Source organism: Equus przewalskii, chromosome 10 (genome assembly GCF_037783145.1).
Source record: "Equus przewalskii isolate Varuska chromosome 10, EquPr2, whole genome shotgun sequence".
Lineage (NCBI taxonomy): Eukaryota > Metazoa > Chordata > Mammalia > Perissodactyla > Equidae > Equus > Equus przewalskii.
In genome coordinates, this window is record NC_091840.1 from 50,510,254 (window position 1) to 50,531,002 (window position 20,749).

Consider the following 20,749-nt stretch of genomic DNA (forward strand, 5'->3'; position numbering starts at 1 on the left):
ACATGGGAGGGGAAAATCCCAATCCCAGCAAGCCCCGCGAGGCTTCTGGCACAAAGCTGGACAGTCGCCATGACAAGTAAGGGCAAGCAATTCGCCCTCGGGCGGAGGCGATGGGAATGCAGGGTCGGGGAGGGGGGCACGGAGAGAGTCAGGATTCTCGCGGTATTGGTGCTGTAGCTATTGACATTTTGGGGTGGGGAAGTTCGGCAAGCCAGAGGCGTGAGGGCAGAATGGGTGGAAACCATTTTGGAAGACTCTTACCACTGTGTCTAGAATGTATGAAGGTGGGAGGAAAAAAGCCTTTGCGCTTGCCATTCCTTCTGCTTGGAACACTCCTCTCCCAGATAGCTGGATAGTTTCTTCTCATCAGCTAATGTATCACCTTTTTGGAAGGCTTCCTTAATATCCCAATCTAACGTATTCTTCCGGATACTCTATATCACTATCTTGTTTAATTTCCTTCACAGCTATTAATATTTTCTGAAAAGATTTGTTCCTTGCTTTGCGAACACAGCAACGTAAGCCTTACGAGGGCAAGGACCTTGTCTGCAGTCTTATTCTTTGTTGTATTTTCCAGTACTTAGTATATAGTGGGTGGCAATATACTAAAGAGCTCAATAACATTTATTGAATGAATGAAAAGACAGAGGTCTGAGGAATTTGACGAATGAGATGCAAAAGAGGTTCAAAACCTGTAAAATCAAATATAACGCTAGCGCCCTCTGCAGGTTGGGGGGGAGGGCGTAGGTGCTTTCAGAACGACCGCGGCAGACAACAGGGGGAGCTGAGACACTTCTCGGGGAAGCAGAAGCTTTAAGACTACAACTCCCAGCAGTATTAGGAGCCCCAGGGCTTGATGGGAACCGTAAACCGTGACCTGTTGCATCCCTGCCCCGCCCCTCCCGTGGGTCGCCCGCGAAATCTGATCCAGGATGCGGAGGTCCAATCGAGAGGTGGGCCCAAATCCCGCGAGAGCAAGTGATGGGTAGCGGCCGACCGGGCTAAGGAACGCAGTACTTTCAGCGTTGGTGTCCACCTCTTCGCCTTGCCTTCTGGGGGTCTTCTGCCCCCTCCCGGAAGAAGGAGGAAGGCATCGGTCGGTTTCTCCAGGATCCGTGCGAACTTTGAAGCGGTGTCGGCCGCGCCGCGGGCCAGGCAGCTGGTAGCCAGCGGGAAGAGGGTTGCCTGGCCGAGGCCAATGTCTGCCGCGCTTTTTCTGCGGAATGAAGACGCCGGAGGCGCCAGTGTTGGCTCCGGACTGCCTTATTTCAGACCAGGCCCCAGCTCCAGCCCGTCTCTCTCCTCAGGCTTCCCCGATGGATAAAAATACGGACTCTGAACTGATGCTACCGCCACCCGATGGGGATGATTCGCCCCGGATGTCCCCAGATCCCACGGCTGGCTCAGCTGTATCCCAGGAGCTGGGGGAGGGGGACCGAGCTTCCCTCTCCACTCCCCTGGAAACAGGGTTTGATACTCCTAGTGAATTGAGCCCTCGAATCGAGGAGCAAGAACTTTCTGAAAATGTGAACCTTCCTGCAGAGGAGACGAACAGGCCAGAGTCGGGGCCTGGAGAAGCCATGGAAAGTGTGTCTGAGGAACCCGCTCCAGAGGATGAGGGATACACGTAAGTGCTGATGGCAGTTGACTCAGGAATCTGAGGAGCTTGGAAGTGTGAGATGTATGGGAGCACGCCAGTTCTCAGCCCCACTTCTCCAGGCCCGTTTCTTCTGCTTTGGCGACCCAGGTTTGTTGTCCCCCCATCTTCCTTCCAGCACTTGGAACTACAGCTTCTCCCAGCTACCGCGGTTTCTCAGTGGTTCCTGGTCAGAGTTCAGCACCCAACCTGAGAACTTCCTGAAAGGCTGTAAGTGGTAAGTGAGGCTACTGGGGCAGGGAGATAACCACGCCCAGGATTTTCACCTTAAAACACTCCAATTAGTTAGGAGAGAAGAAGCCACCAGAGGTGGGAGAAGAAGTAAGAATCTCTCTTGGCCTGAACTTAAATTTCGTCTAGAATTGTGTGTGTCTTCTCCTTCCCCCAAGGTCTTGGGGGGCTTGCCTTCCCCAGAGGTATGCTCAGCCCACGCCCTACACTCGGAAAATATAGGTCTGTCCAGCTTTCTAACTCTTTCCTCCTCCTAGGGCCCCTGATGGTTCCTGTATCTTGACCAATAGTGCTGATAACATCCTGCGGATTTATAACCTGCCCCCAGAGCTGTACAGTGAGGGGGAGCAGCTGGAATATGCAGAAATGGTAAGGGTTAGGGGCTAACTCTGCCCCTTCATTAGACACCACACATTGAAGTCCTTCCTGGAGACGCAGAAAGTACAGTCCACGTGTTTTCTGTTCACAAACAGGACATTTATTCACCATGAATTTCCACAGGTAGCATTTTCAACCCTGAATTCTGAAGCCATTTAAAGAGATGTCTGTCTTTTTTTCAGTTAGGAATGTGTGTTTCCCATAAAAGAATAGTGGATTTCTCATGGCAGTATTTAATTGGCTTACAGATATTGACTGACTGATATGTGTCAGTCACTGTGTTTGGTGCTGGGATAAAGTGGTGAATGAGATAGGTGAAGAGCTGCTTTGCTTTCTTGTGTGAGAGAGACAACAAACGTGTAAACCAATAAATAATCAAGTTCACTATGGATTACAATCAATACTCTGAAAGAAAGAAGTAGGATGAAGAGAGACTAACCAGAGGATACCACTTTCGATAAAATGGTCAGGGAGGGGCTCTCTGAAAAGGAGACATTTGAGCTGAGACCTGAAGGATGATGAGATCAGTCATGTGAAGAGCTGTGGAAAGAGCATTCCAGGGAGAGGCAATGATACCACAGACCCAGAGCTGAGAAAGAGCTCTGTGTGTTCAAGGAAGGGAAAGAAGGCCAGTAAGGGGGAAAGTGTGGTGAGGATGGACAGGTGGCTAGCAGCCACATCATGTTGGATCTTGTGGGTAGGGCATTTGGAGTTTATTTGGAAAGCCATGGGAGAGTTTTAAAACAGGAGAGTGAAAGGATGGCTGAAGTTTAGAGAATGGATGGTGGGTGGGCAAGAGTCAAATCAGGGACACTCATTAGGATGCATTTATCACTGACCAGGTGAGAAATGATGGTTGGGTGGTGTCAGGAGAGATGTGGATGGGTTTGAAGTATATTATATAGGGCTTGGAGGTAACTTGGATGTGGAATGCAGGGAAGGAAGCCATCAAGAGTGCTGTCCAGGCTTTTGCAGCCGGGTGGATGGTGGTACAATTCACTCAGGGGAGGAAACAGGGATTTGAAGAGGAATTGGGACAGAAGTCAAGAGTTTTTAGGTACGTTAAATGTGAAATGTAACTTTAAGAGGAGAAATTGGGGCTGGAGGTATACTTTGAGAAGTGGGAGAGCATGTAGATGGTATCTTATGTTTTGAGGATGGATTCAATCTCCAGAGAGAGTGTAGATGGAGAAAGAGAAGGCTCAAGCAGAGCCCTGAGCACCCCAGTTTATGGAGGTGGGATGCAGGAGAAATGACGAAGGTGGAGACAAAGGGTCGGTCTAATGCTGTTGAGAGCGAGGCACATTTAGAGAATGACCCCAGAAGACGTTAGCGACTTGACAAGAGCACTTTCAGAGAAGTGATGGAGGCAGAAGCCAATTAGAGTGGGCAGAAGAGGAAATACAGACAATTCTTTGGAAAAGTTTTCCTGTGAAAGGGAGCTGAGAAATGTAATGTTGACCAGGGAGAATGTGGGGCCGAAGAAGGGTTAATGGGGTGCTTCTGTGGTGTTAGGAATAACCCAGTAGAGATGGAGGGATTGACGCTGTAGGAGAGAGAGGGGGTACAAAGTCCCCGAGTGGCTGGGTGAAGACAGGATCCAGAGCACATTATAGGACTGACTTTGATAGGTGCAGAATCCTTCCGTGCAGTAGGAAGAAAGGCTGAGGATGCGTTCAGAGGCAGCTGTTCAGTGGTTGGGAGATTTGAGTGTCTCTGTCTCTTGGCTTCTCAGTGAAGTGTAAAGGGGGTTATCAATTGGAGGAAAAGGGTCTGAAGAGAGAGCAGAGGGTGTGAAATGATGGGTCCTGGGGAGTGGAAAATCGAACCCTCCAAGGAATGTGGTAGAATTGCTATTCTTTGCTCAGTGCCCACTAGAAATTTGTTGCCATCCATTTAAAATGAGACCAGTTAGTCTGGTTGTGCATCTTTCCCCATCAAGTTAAGTGACTATTGTTCTTCTGTTTGTAAAATGAGGATGACAATAATAGCATCTACCTCACAGAGTTGTGAGAATTAAAAGAATTAATGTAAAGTGCTTAAAACAGTGCCTGGTGTGTACTAAGTGTTCAATAAACAGTAGTAGTCACTGGTGTCAGCTGAGTACAAGCATGGAAGAAGAGGCTAGTCGGGTTGGGAAGTGTCAGGCGAAAAAGACAAGAGTGTCTTGAGAGTGTCTGCAGGAGTGTGTATGTAACAGTTGATGAGAATGTAAAGTGGGTAAAAAAGTGGATTGTAAATATGTTTTTGATGAAGCTGAATAATTGTTGTGGTACAAATAGCAGAGTGAGTGAACCGGATGGGTCGGAGATGGTAGTCAGAGATTGTGGTGATGACAAGGCCCAGGACGCGATTATGGGAGTGGGTGGCTGATGTAGAGTGAAGGCCGTGGCTGTGAGTGCTGAGGAAGTCGAGGAATGGGAGAGGCTGGGTGTTGGATGGATTTATTCATTCCTTCATTGATTGATCCATTCAACAAAATTTTTCAAGCACATTCTATGTGCCATGGTCTGTTTTAGGTATTGAGGATTAGTCAGGAACAAAACAGACAAAAGTCCCTGTCCTTGTGAAGCTTATATTCTGATGTGGGGAACAGGCAATAAAGAAATTAAAAAAGCAAAAGATATATGCGACAAGTGCCATGGAGAAAAATAAAGCAGGGAAGAGAGGTGGGGGAATGAATTGCAATTTTAAAAAGGGTGATTGGGGAAGACCTCACTATGAAGGTGACGTTGAATAGAGACCTGAAGGAAGGAAGGGGGTGAACCAAGCTGATGTTTGGGGAGGAATATCTTGGGCAGAGAGAACAGCAAGTTCAAAGACCTAGTGGAAGTGGAAGTCATCGAGAATAACAAGAGTATCTGTGCGCAGTGAGACAGTGAACCATGAGATAAAGTCCAGGGAATGAGGGAGGGTGACAAAAAGCAGGGAGCTAGTCTGATCACAGGAACTGCAGAGGAGGTAGAGTTTGGATTTTTATTTATTTATTTATTTATTTATTGTTTTGGTGAGGAAGATTGGCCCTGAGCTAACATCTGTTGCCAATCTTCCTCTTTTTGTTTGAGGAAGATTGTTGCTGAGCTAACATCTGTGCCCATCCTCTATTTTGTATGTGGGACGCTACCACAGCATGTCTTGATGAGCCATGTGTAGGTCTGTACCCAGGATCCGAACCCACGAACCTCAGGCCACTGAAGTGGAGCTCACGAATTTAACCACTATACCACCAGGCTGGCCCCTAGAGTTTGGGGAAGTGAAAAGATTTGGAAATGACAGTGGGAAGCACGGTTGACACTCATCCACTTCCTGTCCTTGAGGTGTGTACTGGGGAGGTGGGTGAGAATTAAAGACATTTCAGCTTGAGAGGGCCACGGGGGACAGCCAGGATCAGGCAAGTTCAGGTGGGTGAATGGAGCCTGTTGAGAAGATGAGAAATAAGGGAGCTTTTAGATTTTAGAGTAGCAATTTCAGAGGACAAGGGTTAAGGATTTGGGAGGTCAGAGAGGAGCGCGGGGTTGGGGCTGATTAGGGGGTGTGTAGAGCGGTATACAGGTGGTGGTGGTACTAGATGACCCAAGAGACCGCGGCTTCTGTAGTGCCTGAGGTTAATGGGAGTGCAAGTCTTGATGGCTTCCTAAAAGAAGGGTGCCCAGTTCCAGGGATGGTCCTGAACGCTTACCTAACGTGCAGCTCTAAGGTGGGCGGCCACAGACGAGTGCAAGTCGTAAGGCGCTTGCAGCCCTGGTTCCTGCAGCAGAAACCACTGGTGTCTCAGGGCCAGGTGGGTGTGGTGCAGCCGTTCTGGGAGAGTTCAGGAGCAGAGTTCTTTCGGGCAGGGATAGTTAGAAGAGCCTATGAAAGTGTGGGAGGTTGAATATTTATTGCACAAATTTGTTTAAGAGAAACGGGAATGTTCAAAAGGCAAAAAGTCAGGGGGCTGGCCCCGTCGCTGAGTGGTTAAGTTCGCACGCTCTGCTTCGGCCGCCCAGGGTTTCGCCAGTTCGAATCCTGGGCGCAGACATGGCACCACTCATCAAGCCACGCTGAGGCGGCATCCCACATGCCACAACTAAAAGGACCCACAACTAGAGTGCACAACTATGTACCGGGGGGCTTTGGGGAGAAAAAGGAACAATAAAGTCTTAAAAAAAAAAAAGGTGGGGAGGAAGTCATTACCTACCACTCTAAAAATCCAGCCCTTTAAATTTTTCTACCTCTTTCCAAGCTTTGTCCAATTACTGAAGCTTTTTCCTATAGTAGATGGTTTTGGATACTGCGTTTTTCTTTTTAACAATCATATTCTGAGTGTTTTTCATGGTGCGCCAATCTTCACAGTTATCATGTTTAATGGCGTATGATATTGCATTGAGTGCCTGTGATAATTTTGTTACGTATTTCCCTCTTTTGGAGGTTTGGGTTGTTTCCAGGATTTTTATGTCATAAATTATTCTTCAGTGAACATCTTCATGTGTTTTGATGGAGATTCTTTTCGTAAGAGAAATGTTATGAATAGGAAATACCCTAGGGCCAGCCTGGTGGCACAGCGGTTAAGTTTGCATGTTCTGCTTCTCGGCGGCCCGGGGTTCGTTTGGATCCCAGGTGCAGACATGGCACCACTTGGCAAAGCCGTGCTGTGGTAGGTGTCCCACATATAAAGTAGAGGAAGATGAGCATGGATGTTAGCTCAGGGCCAGTCTTCCTCAGCAAAAAGAGGAGGATTGGCAGTAGTTAGCTCAGGGCTAATCTTCCTCAAAAAGAAAAAAAAAGGAAATACCCTAGATCAGACAGTATCAAATTTTTAAAAATTTCTTAAGTTGTTTTCAAAAGTTTTTGTGCTTTTTTTTTAACTGCTGTTAGCAATGTGAGTTTACAGTTCTACCACAACCTCACTCTTTAAGGATTTTCACTTTTAATGTCTGCAAGTTTAGTATTTGGAAATGGATAAAATTTATATAGGAGGGGAAATTGAAGGGGTCCTTTCATACACCTGTGTGCATCTTCTTCCCAATGTACTCTCCCAGTTCCTCTCCTCTCTTTTCTACCTTTTCACAGAGCTTTCTGGAACTCCTATTCCTAACTCCCCAGCCTCTTCCCTGAGTAGTCTCCTTACTCTGTGGCTCTTGCCTGAGGCCTTCACTTCCCTCTAGCCCTCTCCAGAGGAGACTGTGCATCCTCTGTGCCCTACATATCTCGGGGTGGGGGGTGGGGCGTCCTCATTTGCTAATGCTACATCCAGACAGTTGTTCTTTCCATTTGCAAAAACTTTTCCTTTGAGGCTTCTGTTGTTTGATTCTCCCTCACTCAGCAAGGACATGGGCGCCTCATAGCCTTCCTGTGCACCCCAGGTCCTTCCACCATCTTGGTGACCTCGGGCGTCCAAACCAGAAGCCAGGATCTCATCCTTTAATCTTCCTTTCCTCTAACCCCCCACATCCAATTAATTACCAAATCCCATCAAGTCCACCTAATCTTTCTAATCCATCCACTTCTCTCCACTCCACTGCCCTTGCTTTAATTCAAAGCCCTGGTGTTTTGGGCCTTTTGTTACTGAAACAGTCTCCTGTCTCCATTTGCTCATGAAACATTATTGACTGCTGATTGGACACTAGGTGTTGCAGAAACAGTGGTGAGCAAGACAGACATGATTCCTGCCTTCTCAGAGAGGTTCGATGCAGAGTGAGGGATGCAGTGGGGTATAGGAACGTGGAGCAGGGCAGCTTGCTCAGCTCGAGGGCTTAGGGAAGAAGCATCTTCCAGTGGAAAAAGCATCTAAGAGACCTGAAGGATGATTAGGATTCAACCAGCAGGAGTTGTCAGGGGAGGTGAAGGAAGAATATTCCAGACCTGGAGAGTAGTGTGCTTGAAAGCCTGCAGTTTAAGAGTATGATGAGTTGGCATCTTCTGAGAACTGACTCAAAATGGTGGGATGTAGAGATTTTTAAAGGAGTGAGTATAGAGAGAGGAGCCTTGAGAGGTGGTTAGGGGTAGGTGCCTGGTAATGGAAGGCCTTGTCAGGAGACTGGGCTTTGTGCTGAGGGTTATGTGGAGTCATTGAAGTGTTTTAAGCAGGAGAATGATGCTGTACAGAATTCTAATTTAACAAGGTCTGTAGGGCTTTGATGTGGCTACAGTGTGGGGAGTAGATGGTCAGGTTGTAGTGTGGGGGTGCAGGGAGGCCTGGAGAACATGTAGAGTGGCAGAAATGCTAGCACAAACGCAGTGGCTTCACGTGGGAATGAAGGGGAGCAGACAGGTTCAAAAGAACCCTAGGAGGTGGAATTGGCGAGGTTTGGTGCTGGGTTGGACCAGGAGTGAAAAGGGAATGAAGATTAGTAGCAGTCAAGGCTGGCACTCAGATTTCAGGCTCGAAAATTGGACGTGGAGCCCAGGAGGAGCAGCAGGTTTGAAGGCCGGAGATGCTGGGTCCGTTATGGACAAATTGAATGTGAGGTGCCTGTGGGATGTCCGAGTCGAGCTTTCCACCAGGTAGTCAGATATAGGGGTTCAGAGTGGAGGAGGGGAAACTGAAGTCATGCCTGGGTGACATCACCCCAAAGGCCAGCAAATAACTGACAGAGGACTGGTATCCAGATGATTTAAAGATTTCCTTCAAATCAGTAAGAAAAAAGTAACCTAGTAGAAAAATGAGCAAAAATTATGAAAAGGTGTACTTAGCTAAGAAACAGGAAAGTGTCTAACCTCACTAGAATTGAGAGAAATGCAAATTTATACTATAATGAAATGCCATCTCACAGCCTCCAAACTGAGAAAAACTGAAGTCTGTCAATACTAAGAGGATGCACAGCAACGAGCACTCTCATATGCCGCTGGCAGGAGAGTAAACTGGGATGCGCACTTTGGGGAAAAATGTGACATTATCTAGCAGAGTTGGCAAAGCATGTGCCATAGAACCCAGTAATTTCCCTCTGTAGCAGAAGCTGTAGAGAAACCCTCCCACACGTGTACCAGAATGTTAAACACTCTAGCCGAAAAATGGAAAAACATCAGTGACTGTCCATGGAGAAGGATAGGTGAGTGGAGTACTCGACAGTGGTGGGAATGCGTGAATTAGAGCTAAGTGTGTCACCATGGTTAGATCTCACAATCACAAAGGGATGCGTACAGTATGATACCATTAACAGTAGGTTTAAAGGCATGCGAGACAACGGTAAACAGTGTTTTTTCTTGTATGAATACGTTCCTAAAGAAATGCCTGAGAATGCTAAATTTAGGATAGTGTTTACCTCCGAGGGAGGGTTTCACTGGGAAGAGGTTTTAATCTTTGGTATAATATTTTATTTCTTATGCTGGGTGGAGGAGTCCCGGGCTTTTTTTTTTTTTTTTTTTTTTTAATACTTCTTTGCATATTTGAACTGTTTAATAATTTTTTAAAAGGATCAAATGGCACCTCATGGGTGCTCAGTAAATATTTTATCATTGGTTAGTTCTTTGTCTCTGGGTTGGGATATTATTTGTTTCTTCCTCTCTAGCATTTAAAAAGCAAAAGGATAAATCTGTATGGCTTTTAGTGGTCCGGATCTGACATTAAAGTCTGAGCTGACCCTTGAATACTGAGATCAAGATTCTGTTCTTTGGGGCCAGCCTGGCGGCATATTGGTTAAGTATGGCACACTCCACTTTGGTGGCCCGGGTTGCTGGGTTTGGATCCCAGGCACGGACCTACACCACTCATCAAGTCATGCTGTGCCAGTGTTCTGCATACAAAATAGAGGAAGATGGGCACAGATGTTAGCTCAGGGCCACTGTTCCTCAGCAAAAAGAGAAAGATTGGCAACAGGTGTTAGCTCAGGGCCAATCTTCCTCACCAAAGGAAAAAAAAAAAGATTCTGTTCTTCATATTTACCCTGTCTGCCTTCTCCTGCCTGGTTAAGTACTGACAGATGGTCTCCCTCTGCCATAAAACTTCTAGAGGCCTGAGTATGCCTCTTCTTCCTGCTGGTGACCCAGGCATTCCCACATCTCTATCCAGGCCCCTGTCCTTCGAATGGTGGAAGGCGACACCATTTATGATTATTGCTGGTATTCTCTGATGTCTTCAACCCAGCCAGACACCTCCTAGTAAGTGATGTCCTTTGCTTCCCCTACTTCCCTCTGGTTTCAAGGGGACCCTCTACTGAGAGAGAGTCAAGGGCTGCCAGGGGTCTCAGGAAGAGGAAAGCTTGTTGTGCCCTTCAGGTGAGCTGCGAGGGCCGGTCAGTTGGCTTCCTCCCCTTCCTTTGACAGCACTGGACCCTCAGTGTCCGTGTTTCTCTCAGCGTCGCCAGCAGTAGCCGGGAGAACCCGATTCACATCTGGGATGCATTCACTGGAGAGCTCCGGGCTTCCTTTCGTGCCTACAACCACCTGGTAGGGACCTCCCTGCCCGGCCCCAGGGCTTATCCTGGCCAAGCTCTCTTTCCTTGAGGATGGCCGAGGCTTTGCTAGGCCTGTTTTCAGCCCTTTCCTGCCCCCAGGACGAGCTGACAGCAGCCCACTCGCTCTGCTTCTCCCCGGATGGCTCCCAGCTCTTTAGTGGCTTCAACCGGACTGTACGTGTGTTTTCTACAGCCCGGCCTGGCCGTGACTGCGAGGTCCGAGCCACGTTTGGTAAGCATCTGTGCCTCCAAGGGAGGCGGAAGGAGAAGGGCGCTGCTACATGCAGAGGGGCCTTGTGTGAGCCGGGGGGCCACATGTTGGGGGTCATGGCATCCTCATTACAGCCCTGGGAGGCAGGTTGTGCCCAGTGGGCAGAGGAGAAAACAGACTTGGGGAGGGTCGAAGCTTTCCCAATGTCAACCCCCTGGGTAAAGAACTGGTTCACTCCTGAGCCTATGCCCTGTTAGCTGTGTACCCTTTGCTCTCTATAATCTTGCTGTCTCGGGGCTGGCCCCGTGGCCTAGTGGTTAAGTTCGCATGCTTCACTTTGGCGGCCCAGCGTTTCACCAGTTCAGATCCTGGGCACGGACATGGCACTGCTCATTGAGCCATGCTGAGGTGGTGTTCCACGTGCCACAACTAGAAGGACCCACAGCTAAAAATATACAACTGTGTGCTGGGGGGCTTTGGGGAGAAAAAGGAAAAAATTTTTTTTAAATCTTTAAAATGTTGGTGTCTTTAGGAAATTGGAGGTAAAGCTGATTCCATTTTCCTGTAAGCCTTCAGCTTTCCATCCCTTTAAGGAAAAACAGATTTGAGAGGGAAGAACTAGGTCTTGGGCATTTTGGTCCCTTGTGGGGATAGAAGGATCTGGGGAGCATCAGAGGTCTTCATCCTGCTTGTGACAGATGGGGCGGGGGAGACACTGGGTCCCAGCACATGGGCTCTGGGGCAGAAGACAGAGGTGCACCGCTGATTAGCCTGCTTAATGTCAGGTGCTGTTGTCCTCTCCCTTACCTTGTTCCTTCCCCTTCTAGCCAAAAAGCAGGGCCAGAGTGGCATCATCTCTTGCATAGCCTTCAGCCCAGCCCAGCCCCTCTATGCCTGTGGCTCCTACGGCCGTTCCCTGGGTCTGTATGCCTGGGATGATGGCTCCCTTCTTGCCTTGCTGGGAGGGCACCAAGGGGGCATCACCCACCTCTGCTTTCACCCTGATGGCAACTGCTTCTTCTCAGGAGCCCGCAAGGTAGGGGTCATGTCCCAAGATCCCAAAGAGGGTGGGCAGTAGGTAGGAGTGGGGATGTAGTCTGTGATGTGTTGGGGGATGGATGTGGGACTAAATCAACCTAAGCTAAAGAAGTGCCTGCAAACCTTGAGGGAGGCAGGGGTGTCTTGGGGAAGGCGGGGAGGGATGAACTCCAGGCCCCTGTTCTGTGTCTTCAGGATGCTGAGCTTCTGTGCTGGGATCTCCGGCAGCCTGCTCATCCACTGTGGTCCCTCAGCCGAGAGGTGACCACCAATCAGCGCATCTACTTTGATCTGGACCCGTGAGTGACTGTGGGTCCTTCCCGCCCAGGGCCCCGATGTCCCTAGGGATGCCAGAGGCCAGCTGTAGGGTCCCAGCCCCTGGGTGTGAGGGGTTCCTGCCCCAGGGGTGAGGATTCCATGCCAGCAAACCTCTCTTCTCTCCCCCAGGACTGGGCAGTTCCTAGTGACTGGCAGCACTAGTGGGGCTGTCTCTGTGTGGGACACCAGCAGGGCAGGGCATGAGGGGAAGCCGGAGCCAGTGCTGAGTTTTCTGCCCCAGAAGGACTGCACCAATGGAGTGAGGTCATCAATTAATTCCGCATATCTTGGGGCTTGGGTTGGGGAGGGAGGTGAATTGCTGAGGGAGCAAGCATCCTCTCTCAGGGTGCTGACTGACCCTGCCTGTCTCTCCCTCCAGCCTGCACCCTAGCCTGCCCCTGCTGGCTACTGCCTCCGGTCAGCGTGTGTTTCCAGAACCCACGGAGAGTGGGGATGAAGGGGAGCAGGAGGTGGAGCTTCCCCTGCTCTCCATGCGCCATGTCCACCTTGAATGTCAGCTTCAGCTCTGGTGGTGTGGGGGCGGCGCAGACACCAGTATTCCTGATGCTCCCCAGGGCGAGAAGGGACAGGAAGTGACTGAGGGAGGTGGGGGCGAGTTTATATAAAAAGATTTCATACGTATGATACTAGAGTCTGTGTGTCTGTTTGGGGAGGCAAATGATGGAGATGGGGGCCCAGAGGGGTACTAGTGGGCTCCCTTGTCCAGCAGCAGTAGGGACTGTCATATTGCTCCTGAAACAACAGTTGAGAGGTGGGACTAGGCAGGAGCCAATGGGACTGCTGAGCTTGGTGTGAAGTCAAGGGAGTGAGGGTGGGGCTTCATGCCATTGCCTGGTTGGTTGCTAGGCAACCTGGTAAACTGAAGAGGGGGAACCTGTTTGAAATCTCACTCCCTAGGTAGGGGCGGCAGGGGTCAGGGTGAGTGTGGCTGAGCGGGAGTGGTAGGAGCTGTGTGTCAGACTCTTGGGTGTGACTGGGAGACTGTGCAGACAGTGACAGACAAGACACCCGCTCATTCGTGCTCAACACTATTTACCATCCTCGAGCAGCAGAGGCACCATTACTCAGCTCTGGGGGAAGGGGAGCGGGAGCACCCGCCTCCCCACCCCTGGACTTCCCCAGGAGGCAGGCGACTGAGTAGCCAGAGTCAAGGACACACTCGAAAGAGTAAAGGTGCCGGAAAACACAGACGTCACATTCTGTATTCCCTTTAGATGCAGGACAAGGGCGAGAGTCTCTCATTCAGCAGCTGTCACTGGTCTTGTTTTTCCATTTATCTGCTCTGTCTTTTGGAGGGGGGTGGGTATGTTATTTCAAACAGTGGCTCCTCCCCCTCCACACACACCTTGCCAAACACTGAGAAGGGGGCTCTGAAGAATACTGTCAGCAGGGGATTTGATTTTGGACCTCACAATGAAAGGGAAGGGACGGGAGGCCTGTGCTGGCTTGAGAGGGGAGAGGAATGTCACCTCTGCCCAGAGGTGCTGAAAGCAAGGATTCTTACACCCAAAAAGGCAAATCCTCCTCCCTTCCCCCAGGATAATTGGAAACAGCCCTTCCAGCTGAACGCGGGTTTGGGGTTGTAGGTGCTCCCTTTCCTCTCCCAGCCAGGAATCTCCCCGCAGCCGTCCAAGAAGGGCCCAAGTCTGCCCCCTAGTCTCTTACCTTTCACCCCGCCCCTAGACAACAGTAAAGGATCCAGGAGGCTGTGACAAAAGAGACCCCAGGGGTGGGACTTCAGCAACTTGGGTTTGGTTTCCGGCTTTATCCCAGACTCCCTGTGTGACCTTGGGCAAGTCACAGGGCCTCCCTGAGCCTCAGTTTCTTCATCACGACAATGGGGATCCTTCAGCTCTGCCCCTCCCACTTCACACAGGTGGTCGTGCCGATCATCCCAGTCCACTTTGTAAAGTGCAATGCCTTCAAGGTTATTTTCTCCAGATCTCCCAGGAGCAGAGGTGTTGCTTTGGGATAGAGGAGGAGGCGGCTGCGGAGCAAAAGGGGCTGGGCACCTCGGGGTGGAGAGAGCGAGAGCCTTTTTGGATTTGAGAGGAAGGTTCCAATCGCTCCAGCGATCCGAGGGCAGGAGGGGAGACGGGTAGAAACTAAGCCAGAGAGTGAGAGTTGGAGAGACAAAGGGGGCGTGAGAGACCGCGGCAGGGAGTAAGGCGGGGCGGCAGGGCGAGGCGGCCCGGCGGGCGGGAGGTGCACGAGGTGAGGGAGGTGTGGGGGGCGTGGGCTGCGGGATGCTGCCGCCGGCTCCGACTCGAGCTCCAGCTCCGGTTTTTCGCTCCGCCATCCTCTCCCCCTCCCCGCCTCTCCTTTAACTCCCCCCTCCTGGGCTCGGGACTGGTTTCCTCCCTTAGCCCGCTGCCCTCAATCCTGGCGAGGCTGGGGCTCCGGCTCGGCGCCCCCTTCCTCGCTCCCTCGTCCAGCGCCCCATGCCGCCCCCGCCCGGCCCCCGGCTCCCCCAGTCCCCTACTTAGGCCCGCTCACAAATCCCGGGGTGCTGGAACGTGGGCCGGGGGCGTAAGACGCCTGTAGACGGCCCCTGGAAGGGCTCTTGCGGGCTGAGCGCTCCGCACCGGAGGCGCGAGCAGAGCAGGAAGCGGGTCCGCGTGGGAGCGGGGGGCATCAGCCACCCGGGTGGTCGGGGCAGAATAGCCAGGGCAACCCAGGCAGTGACCCCAGGGGTGAGCGACTTTGGGGGAGTTGGTGCCCCGCCCCCCAGGCCTTGGCGGGGTCATGGGGGCCCCCCATTCTGGGCCGGGGGGCGTGCGAGTCGGGGCCTTGCTGCTGCTTGGTTTTTTTGGGCTGGTGTCTGGGCTCAGCCTGGAGCCTGTCTACTGGAATTCGGCGAATAAGAGGTGAGCGCCCGGGGCTGGGGAGACCCCACACCCTCTGGGAGCAGGGGCTATGGAAGCTTTGGGGACTTTGGGGGCTGGGTTCTCTGAGCTGGGAGGAGGCTGGAGGGAGGGTGCTGGTGCTCTGATGTGAGCTGATGGGTAACTAGACAGAGGTGATCTTGGGAGCCAGCCTCCTGGGTCGCACAGAGAGCTGGATGTGGGTGGTGATATCTATGTGTCAGGAGTTTGAAAGACCCCAAAGGAGCAAGGATCCGAAAGTTCATGGGCAGCTGGGAGGGCAGTGGAGTGGTTATTTGGGTTTGTGGGAGATTTGGGTGGTGTCGGGGGCTGGGCTTGGAGGGAGCCTGGTTAATGTCAGCTCTCAGGAGAGCAACTGAGTAGGTGCTGCTGAGGCGCTGAGGGGAAGGGCAGGGTGCCTCCCTCTCCAGAAGCGACTCAGTGTTGGAGATGGGAGAGAAAGGGGCTCATTTTGGGGCCTCTTGGGACAACTCCCCCAAGGCTTCTTGACTCTCATCACAGAGTCTGTCTCCCAACTCTTGCCCACAGCCAGAGAGTCAGTGAGCCCTTGGTGGAACAGTTTCCCAACCTGAAGATATTCCTGCCTTCCTGGCTTGGGGACTTCTTTCTGGAGGAAGCCTGGAGTCCCCTAAAGCCTCCTGTTTCCCTCTTGCATCTGGAGTCCTGAAGACTCCATTGCCCCCTCCCCCATCTTTGCTGCAAACTCTTCCATCAGACCTTCTGGTCCGTAGCATGCTTGCTTTGCTTTGAAAAAAAGGCCAAGGGTCAGATGAAACTTCAAGCCACACAGGATAGGACAGAACCTTTGGGAGGTCATCTGGGTCCCTTGCCTCCATGCCTATCCCACTCCCCGTTAGCAAAAGAGTTCCGTGTTTTGAAAACTTCCTACTTCCCTGGGGAGGCTGTATGAGGCCATGGGAAAGGGAAGGGCTTTGGAGCTCATCAAATCCTAGGTCTTAATCCTAGCTCTGCTGCTTTCAGCTGTGTGGCCTTGGGCATGTCACTTAACCTTTCTGAGTTTGTAGCCTCAATCCTTACGGCTTTTATGAGGATTAGAGGTAAGGTGTTTGAACAGGTTATATGCTCATTAAAGGAGAACTAGGATTATTGTTCTTCCTCTCTTTACTTCACAGCCTTCCTCACATTTCCCTGTCTTGGCCTCATTCCCATGTCTCTTTGGGTATAATCTCAAATGTCTTTTCTCTGCTCAGTCTCCTACCCTCCAACTCCCAGCTGCAGTTTGAGTGTCAGGTGCAGCTTGAGGACATAGGTTAGGCTTATTCTGGTGGAATTGAGAAAAGGGAGTTAGGGTGTTCTGGGGGCTCTTTGGGATGTTGGGTGGGAATGAGTGGGTCATTCGGGAGTCTGGGAAGACAACAAGCAGCAGTCCCCTGGGACCCAGTTCTGAGACTCTGTCTGCCATTAATGCATAGGGAGGGGCTGCTGTCATTGGCAAATAGTGGCTGTGCTGGGCCAGTGGATGCCTGGGCCAGGGAAGATGTGGGCTTGTGTTGGCTGTGGTTAGAAAAGTCAGCTCCTTCAAATCCAAAGCACTTTCCCTCGGAAGTCTGAGACCTAGGGCAGGAGGGGGACCGAGCAGGGAAATGTCTGGGGCAGTTGGCCCCTAGACCCTGGTTCCCATTAGCCCCCTTTAGGGCCATTGCCAGACCAGATACTTGCCTCCTGTCACATTGCCTAACTTGGGACACTGGTCTGGATCACCCTCCACAACCCCTCCCCGACCCTGATTCCTTTGCCCTGAAATCCTTGAAATTCAGTGGTGGCCTGGGGGAGGGGAGGCTCTGCCCCCATGGTTGACTGCCATGGAGTAGTGAAATCACCTGGGAAGGGTGGGCTGTGTGGTTCCAGAGAGGCCAGCTCCTTGGTAACTGGCATCCTGTTGCCATGGCAACAGGGCTGGTGATGGAGCGAATGATGGCAGTGTGCATGTGGTGAGGGCGGGCTGAAGAGTGCATTTGGGCACACCAAGGGGCAGGAGACCTCTGAGCCTGGCTTCCTGCTGCTTCCAACACAAGCTTGCAGAGTCCTTAGTGCCTACTCTGTCCGAACAGGCTTTCCACTCAGACAGAGGCTATCCTGCAGGGATGTGGGGTGAGGGAGGCAAAGCTCTGAGGGCCAGACCTCTGACACTTCTCTTCCTTGTCCACCTCGCCCTCCTCCCCATAGGTTCCAGGCAGAGGGTGGTTATGTGCTCTACCCTCAGATCGGGGACCGGCTAGACCTGCTCTGCCCCCGGGCCCGGCCTCCTGGCCCCCACTCCTCTCCAAATTATGAGTTCTACAAGCTGTATCTGGTAGGGGGTGCCCAGGGCCGGCGCTGTGAGGCACCCCCTGCCCCAAATCTGCTTCTTACTTGTGACCGACCAGACTTGGACCTCCGCTTCACCATCAAGTTCCAGGAGTACAGCCCTAACCTCTGGGGCCACGAGTTCCGCTCGCACCATGATTACTATATAATTGGTACTGCTGGGCAGAGGGCAGGCTCGAGTGGGGAGGTGCTCCTTGGTTGGAAGGCAGATGAGGGAGGGACCACTGGAGCCAAGAGAGACCCCTTATACCCTCAGGCAGTATTGGGGCCAGGGTATGGAGACACAATAGGGGCTAGGCTCTGAAATGCCAACTTCTCCCTCCGGCTCTTCCCTCCCAGCCACATCGGACGGGACCCGGGAAGGCCTGGAGAGCTTGCAGGGAGGTGTGTGCCTCACCAGAGGCATGAAGGTGCTGCTCCGAGTGGGACAAAGTGAGTGGGGCTGAGGCACACCTACTAGATGTTGAGGGAGGTTGGGGCAGTCCCGTCATGGTCAGGGGGCTGCTGTCTTAGCCCCTCTCTCAGGTCTCCCCCGTCTCCAGGTCCCCGAGGAGGGGCTGCCCCCCGAAAACCTGTGTCTGAAATGCCCATGGAGAGAGACCGAGGGGCAGCCCACAGCTTGGAGCCTGGGAAGGAGAATATGCCAGGTAGGAACGAGGGGTCCAGCCTCCTGCCTTCCCCAGCCTCCTCTGCCCTCGGACCCCAGCTGCCTTACCTTCACCCTTTCCCTTCCTCTTCAGTTTTGGGGCTGTGATACAGGAAAGAGGAGCAGAGAGGATGGGAGGGTGGGAGGGGAATGGAAGCCAAATGAGGAGAAGACTCAATTAGAACTAATTAGTCAAGTCAGCGCTTCAATCAGTGCTGTCAGAGAAGTGGGGAGGACTGCCTGGCACGGAGCTGAAGGGCTGGACACACCTGGATTCTGAGTGGGGCTTGGTCGGGGAGAGGTGGGGTCCCAAAGGGCCTGGGCACTGCTGGGGAAGCCCATGGGACATATCCCCAAGGCTGGGTATCCAGATGCCCAGGTGGCTCCTTCAGCCCCTCCCCCTCTTTCCTCCTTCACCCCTTCCCTGCCAGGTGACCCCACCAGCAATGCAACCTCCCGGGGTGCTGAAGGCCCCCTGCCCCCTCCCAGCATGCCTGCAGTGGCCGGGGCAGCAGGGGGGCTGGCGCTGCTCTTGCTGGGCGTGGCAGGGGCTGGGGGTGCCATGTGTTGGCGGAGACGGCGGGCCAAGCCTTCGGAGAGTCGCCACCCTGGTCCTGGCTCCTTCGGGAGGGGAGGATCTCTGGGTCTGGGGGGCGGAGGTGGGATGGGACCTAGGGAGGCTGAACCTGGGGAGCTAGGGATAGCCCTGCGGGGCGGTGGGGCTGCAGACCCCCCTTTCTGTCCCCACTATGAGAAGGTGAGTGGTGACTATGGGCATCCTGTGTACATCGTGCAGGATGGGCCCCCCCAGAGCCCTCCAAACATCTACTACAAGGTATGAGGGCTCCTCTCACCTGGCTGACCTGGATCCAGCCCTTCTTGGGGTGCTCCAGTTTAATCATGGTTGGAGGGACACCTCTAGCATCTCCTTGGCCCCCTCTGCTCCACCAGCCCCTTTGCTCCTCCTGGCTGTTGCCCTCTTCTCCACTTTTAGGATTCCTTAAGACTTCCACTGAACCACCTCCTGCCCTCTGGTTGGCCACATGTGCCCCGCTCTGTCTCTGTGTTCCTGGGTCCTATTCCCTTGGGGAGGGGGCAGAGACTCAGCCCCCTTTTCTGACCATGGCCCAGGGATCCTTGACCCCCTCCCCCACCGAGAGCCAGGGGCGGGAACAGTCTGTCTTTTGGTTGGCACCTCTTTCTTTCTGCCTCTCACTGTTTTTCTCTTCTCTCTCTCTCTCTCTCTCTCTCTCTCTCTTATTCTTTCTCCCACTTCTGTCTCTAGGTCTGTTCCTCTTCCCTAGCATCCTCTTCCCTACATCTCCTTTTACCTCTTGGCTTCTTATCCTGTGCCTCTCCCATCTCCCGGGTGGGGGCATCAAAGCATTTCTCCCCTCAGCTCCCTCTTCTGACCTCTCTTATCAACCACTCCCCTCAGTCTGCCAAAAATGGGGGCCTTATGGGGAAGGTTCTGGCACTCCACCCCAGCTCAGGGCATGGGCAGCAGGGCCTCCTTCTCTGCCATGCCCCAGGCCTTTACATACTTACTCCAGCCATTTGGGGTGGTTGGGTCATGACAGCTACCATGAGAAGAAGTGTCCCATTTTGTCCAGTGGCCAATAGCAAGATATGAACCAGTCGGGACACATATGGACTTGGTCTGATGCTGAATGGGCCACTTGGGACAGGAAGTGACTTTCTCCAGACAAGATGTGACCAGGCCTGGACAGAAGTGGCCTGGGAAGTGGCAGAAGCAGTGCAGCAGCAACTGGAAGTGCCTTCATCCAGAACAGGAAGTAGCACTTCTGAAATAGGAAGTGATCTGGCTGGAACTCGAAGTGGCTTAGTCTGGGGGGTGGGGGGAGGTGAATGGTTCTTACTCTGTGGAGAAGGGAGGGCAGGAAGAACTTCCTGTTTCAGGAGGAAGCTGGAACTTACTGACTGTGAAAAGATAGGGCGGACTGAGGAGGATTTTCCTAGTATTCAGTGGCACTTCCCAAGATCTCCCTTCCCTTGTTCTCTGTGCTGCTTTTAGGACAGTTAAGATGACTGCCATCTGTTGTGGCAGGCCCAATTTGTCTTGTTCTTCTTCCCTTTCCGTATCCCAATATAAGCTTTGTTACTCAACAGGACTACCCCAAGAACCCACGTGTTGTCCCCCAGTAACCCAGATGGCTGTCTTGCTCATCATATCCTCCCTTTCCTACTCCATTCAAACTCAACTCAGCTTCCTTCTTAGTGACCAAAATGGTGGCCTACTGTCTGGTCTAGCTGACAGTGGTACTTAGCAACTGCCAGTTTCCATAGTGACCAGCTAATACCTCTTCCTGCCCTCTAGTGCATAATTGGATGTTGCCTCAGTTTCCTCCCAGCTCAGTTTCATTAGATCCGAGCTGCCCTTGGGCACCAAGTCGGCCACCTCAATCACCAGCCAAGATGGTTGCTTTGTCCACCAGAGGTCAAGTCATCTCTCTGGTGCTGTAGTTCCCAGCTCCTTCCTGATTTTTCTAATCGCTCTTTCCAGGGAACAGGAAGTTGATGTTGCCATGGGGGAGGTGGCGGGGTATGGCCGTCACCTCAATAGTTTTACTGTAAAAGGGAAATTTGAACAACAAAAACCAAAAAAAAGAATAAAAAACTTCAAAAGTTGATGAGAAGGCT

The 20,749-nt window shown here is 52.1% G+C and overlaps 2 protein-coding genes across 3 annotated transcripts; both read left to right on the forward strand.

Moving 5' to 3' along the window:
* Positions 1-63: 63 nt before the first annotated feature.
* Positions 64-12,853, forward strand: WRAP53 (WD repeat containing antisense to TP53). Its single transcript, XM_070563324.1, has 10 exons — positions 64-1,627; positions 1,776-1,874; positions 2,146-2,257; positions 10,257-10,345; positions 10,543-10,633; positions 10,741-10,873; positions 11,680-11,888; positions 12,086-12,189; positions 12,338-12,472; positions 12,588-12,853. Exons 1-10 carry the CDS (start codon positions 1,224-1,226, stop codon positions 12,832-12,834), a joined length of 1,623 nt encoding a protein of 540 aa, XP_070419425.1. The 5' UTR covers positions 64-1,223; the 3' UTR covers positions 12,835-12,853.
* Positions 12,854-13,090: 237 nt separating this feature from the next.
* Positions 13,091-20,739, forward strand: EFNB3 (ephrin B3). 2 transcript variants are annotated; one of them, XM_008530345.2, is made up of 5 exons: positions 13,091-15,096; positions 17,302-17,594; positions 17,782-17,874; positions 17,985-18,089; positions 18,520-20,739. In XM_008530345.2, the coding sequence occupies exons 1-5, from the start codon at positions 14,975-14,977 to the stop codon at positions 18,927-18,929; spliced, it is 1,023 nt and encodes a 340-aa protein (XP_008528567.1). In that variant the 5' UTR covers positions 13,091-14,974; the 3' UTR covers positions 18,930-20,739. The 2 variants fall into 2 exon arrangements, with proteins under 2 accessions (XP_008528567.1, XP_008528568.1); XM_008530346.2 differs by having other exon boundaries at positions 14,563-15,096; positions 19,374-20,739.
* The last annotated feature ends 10 nt before the right edge of the window (positions 20,740-20,749 follow it).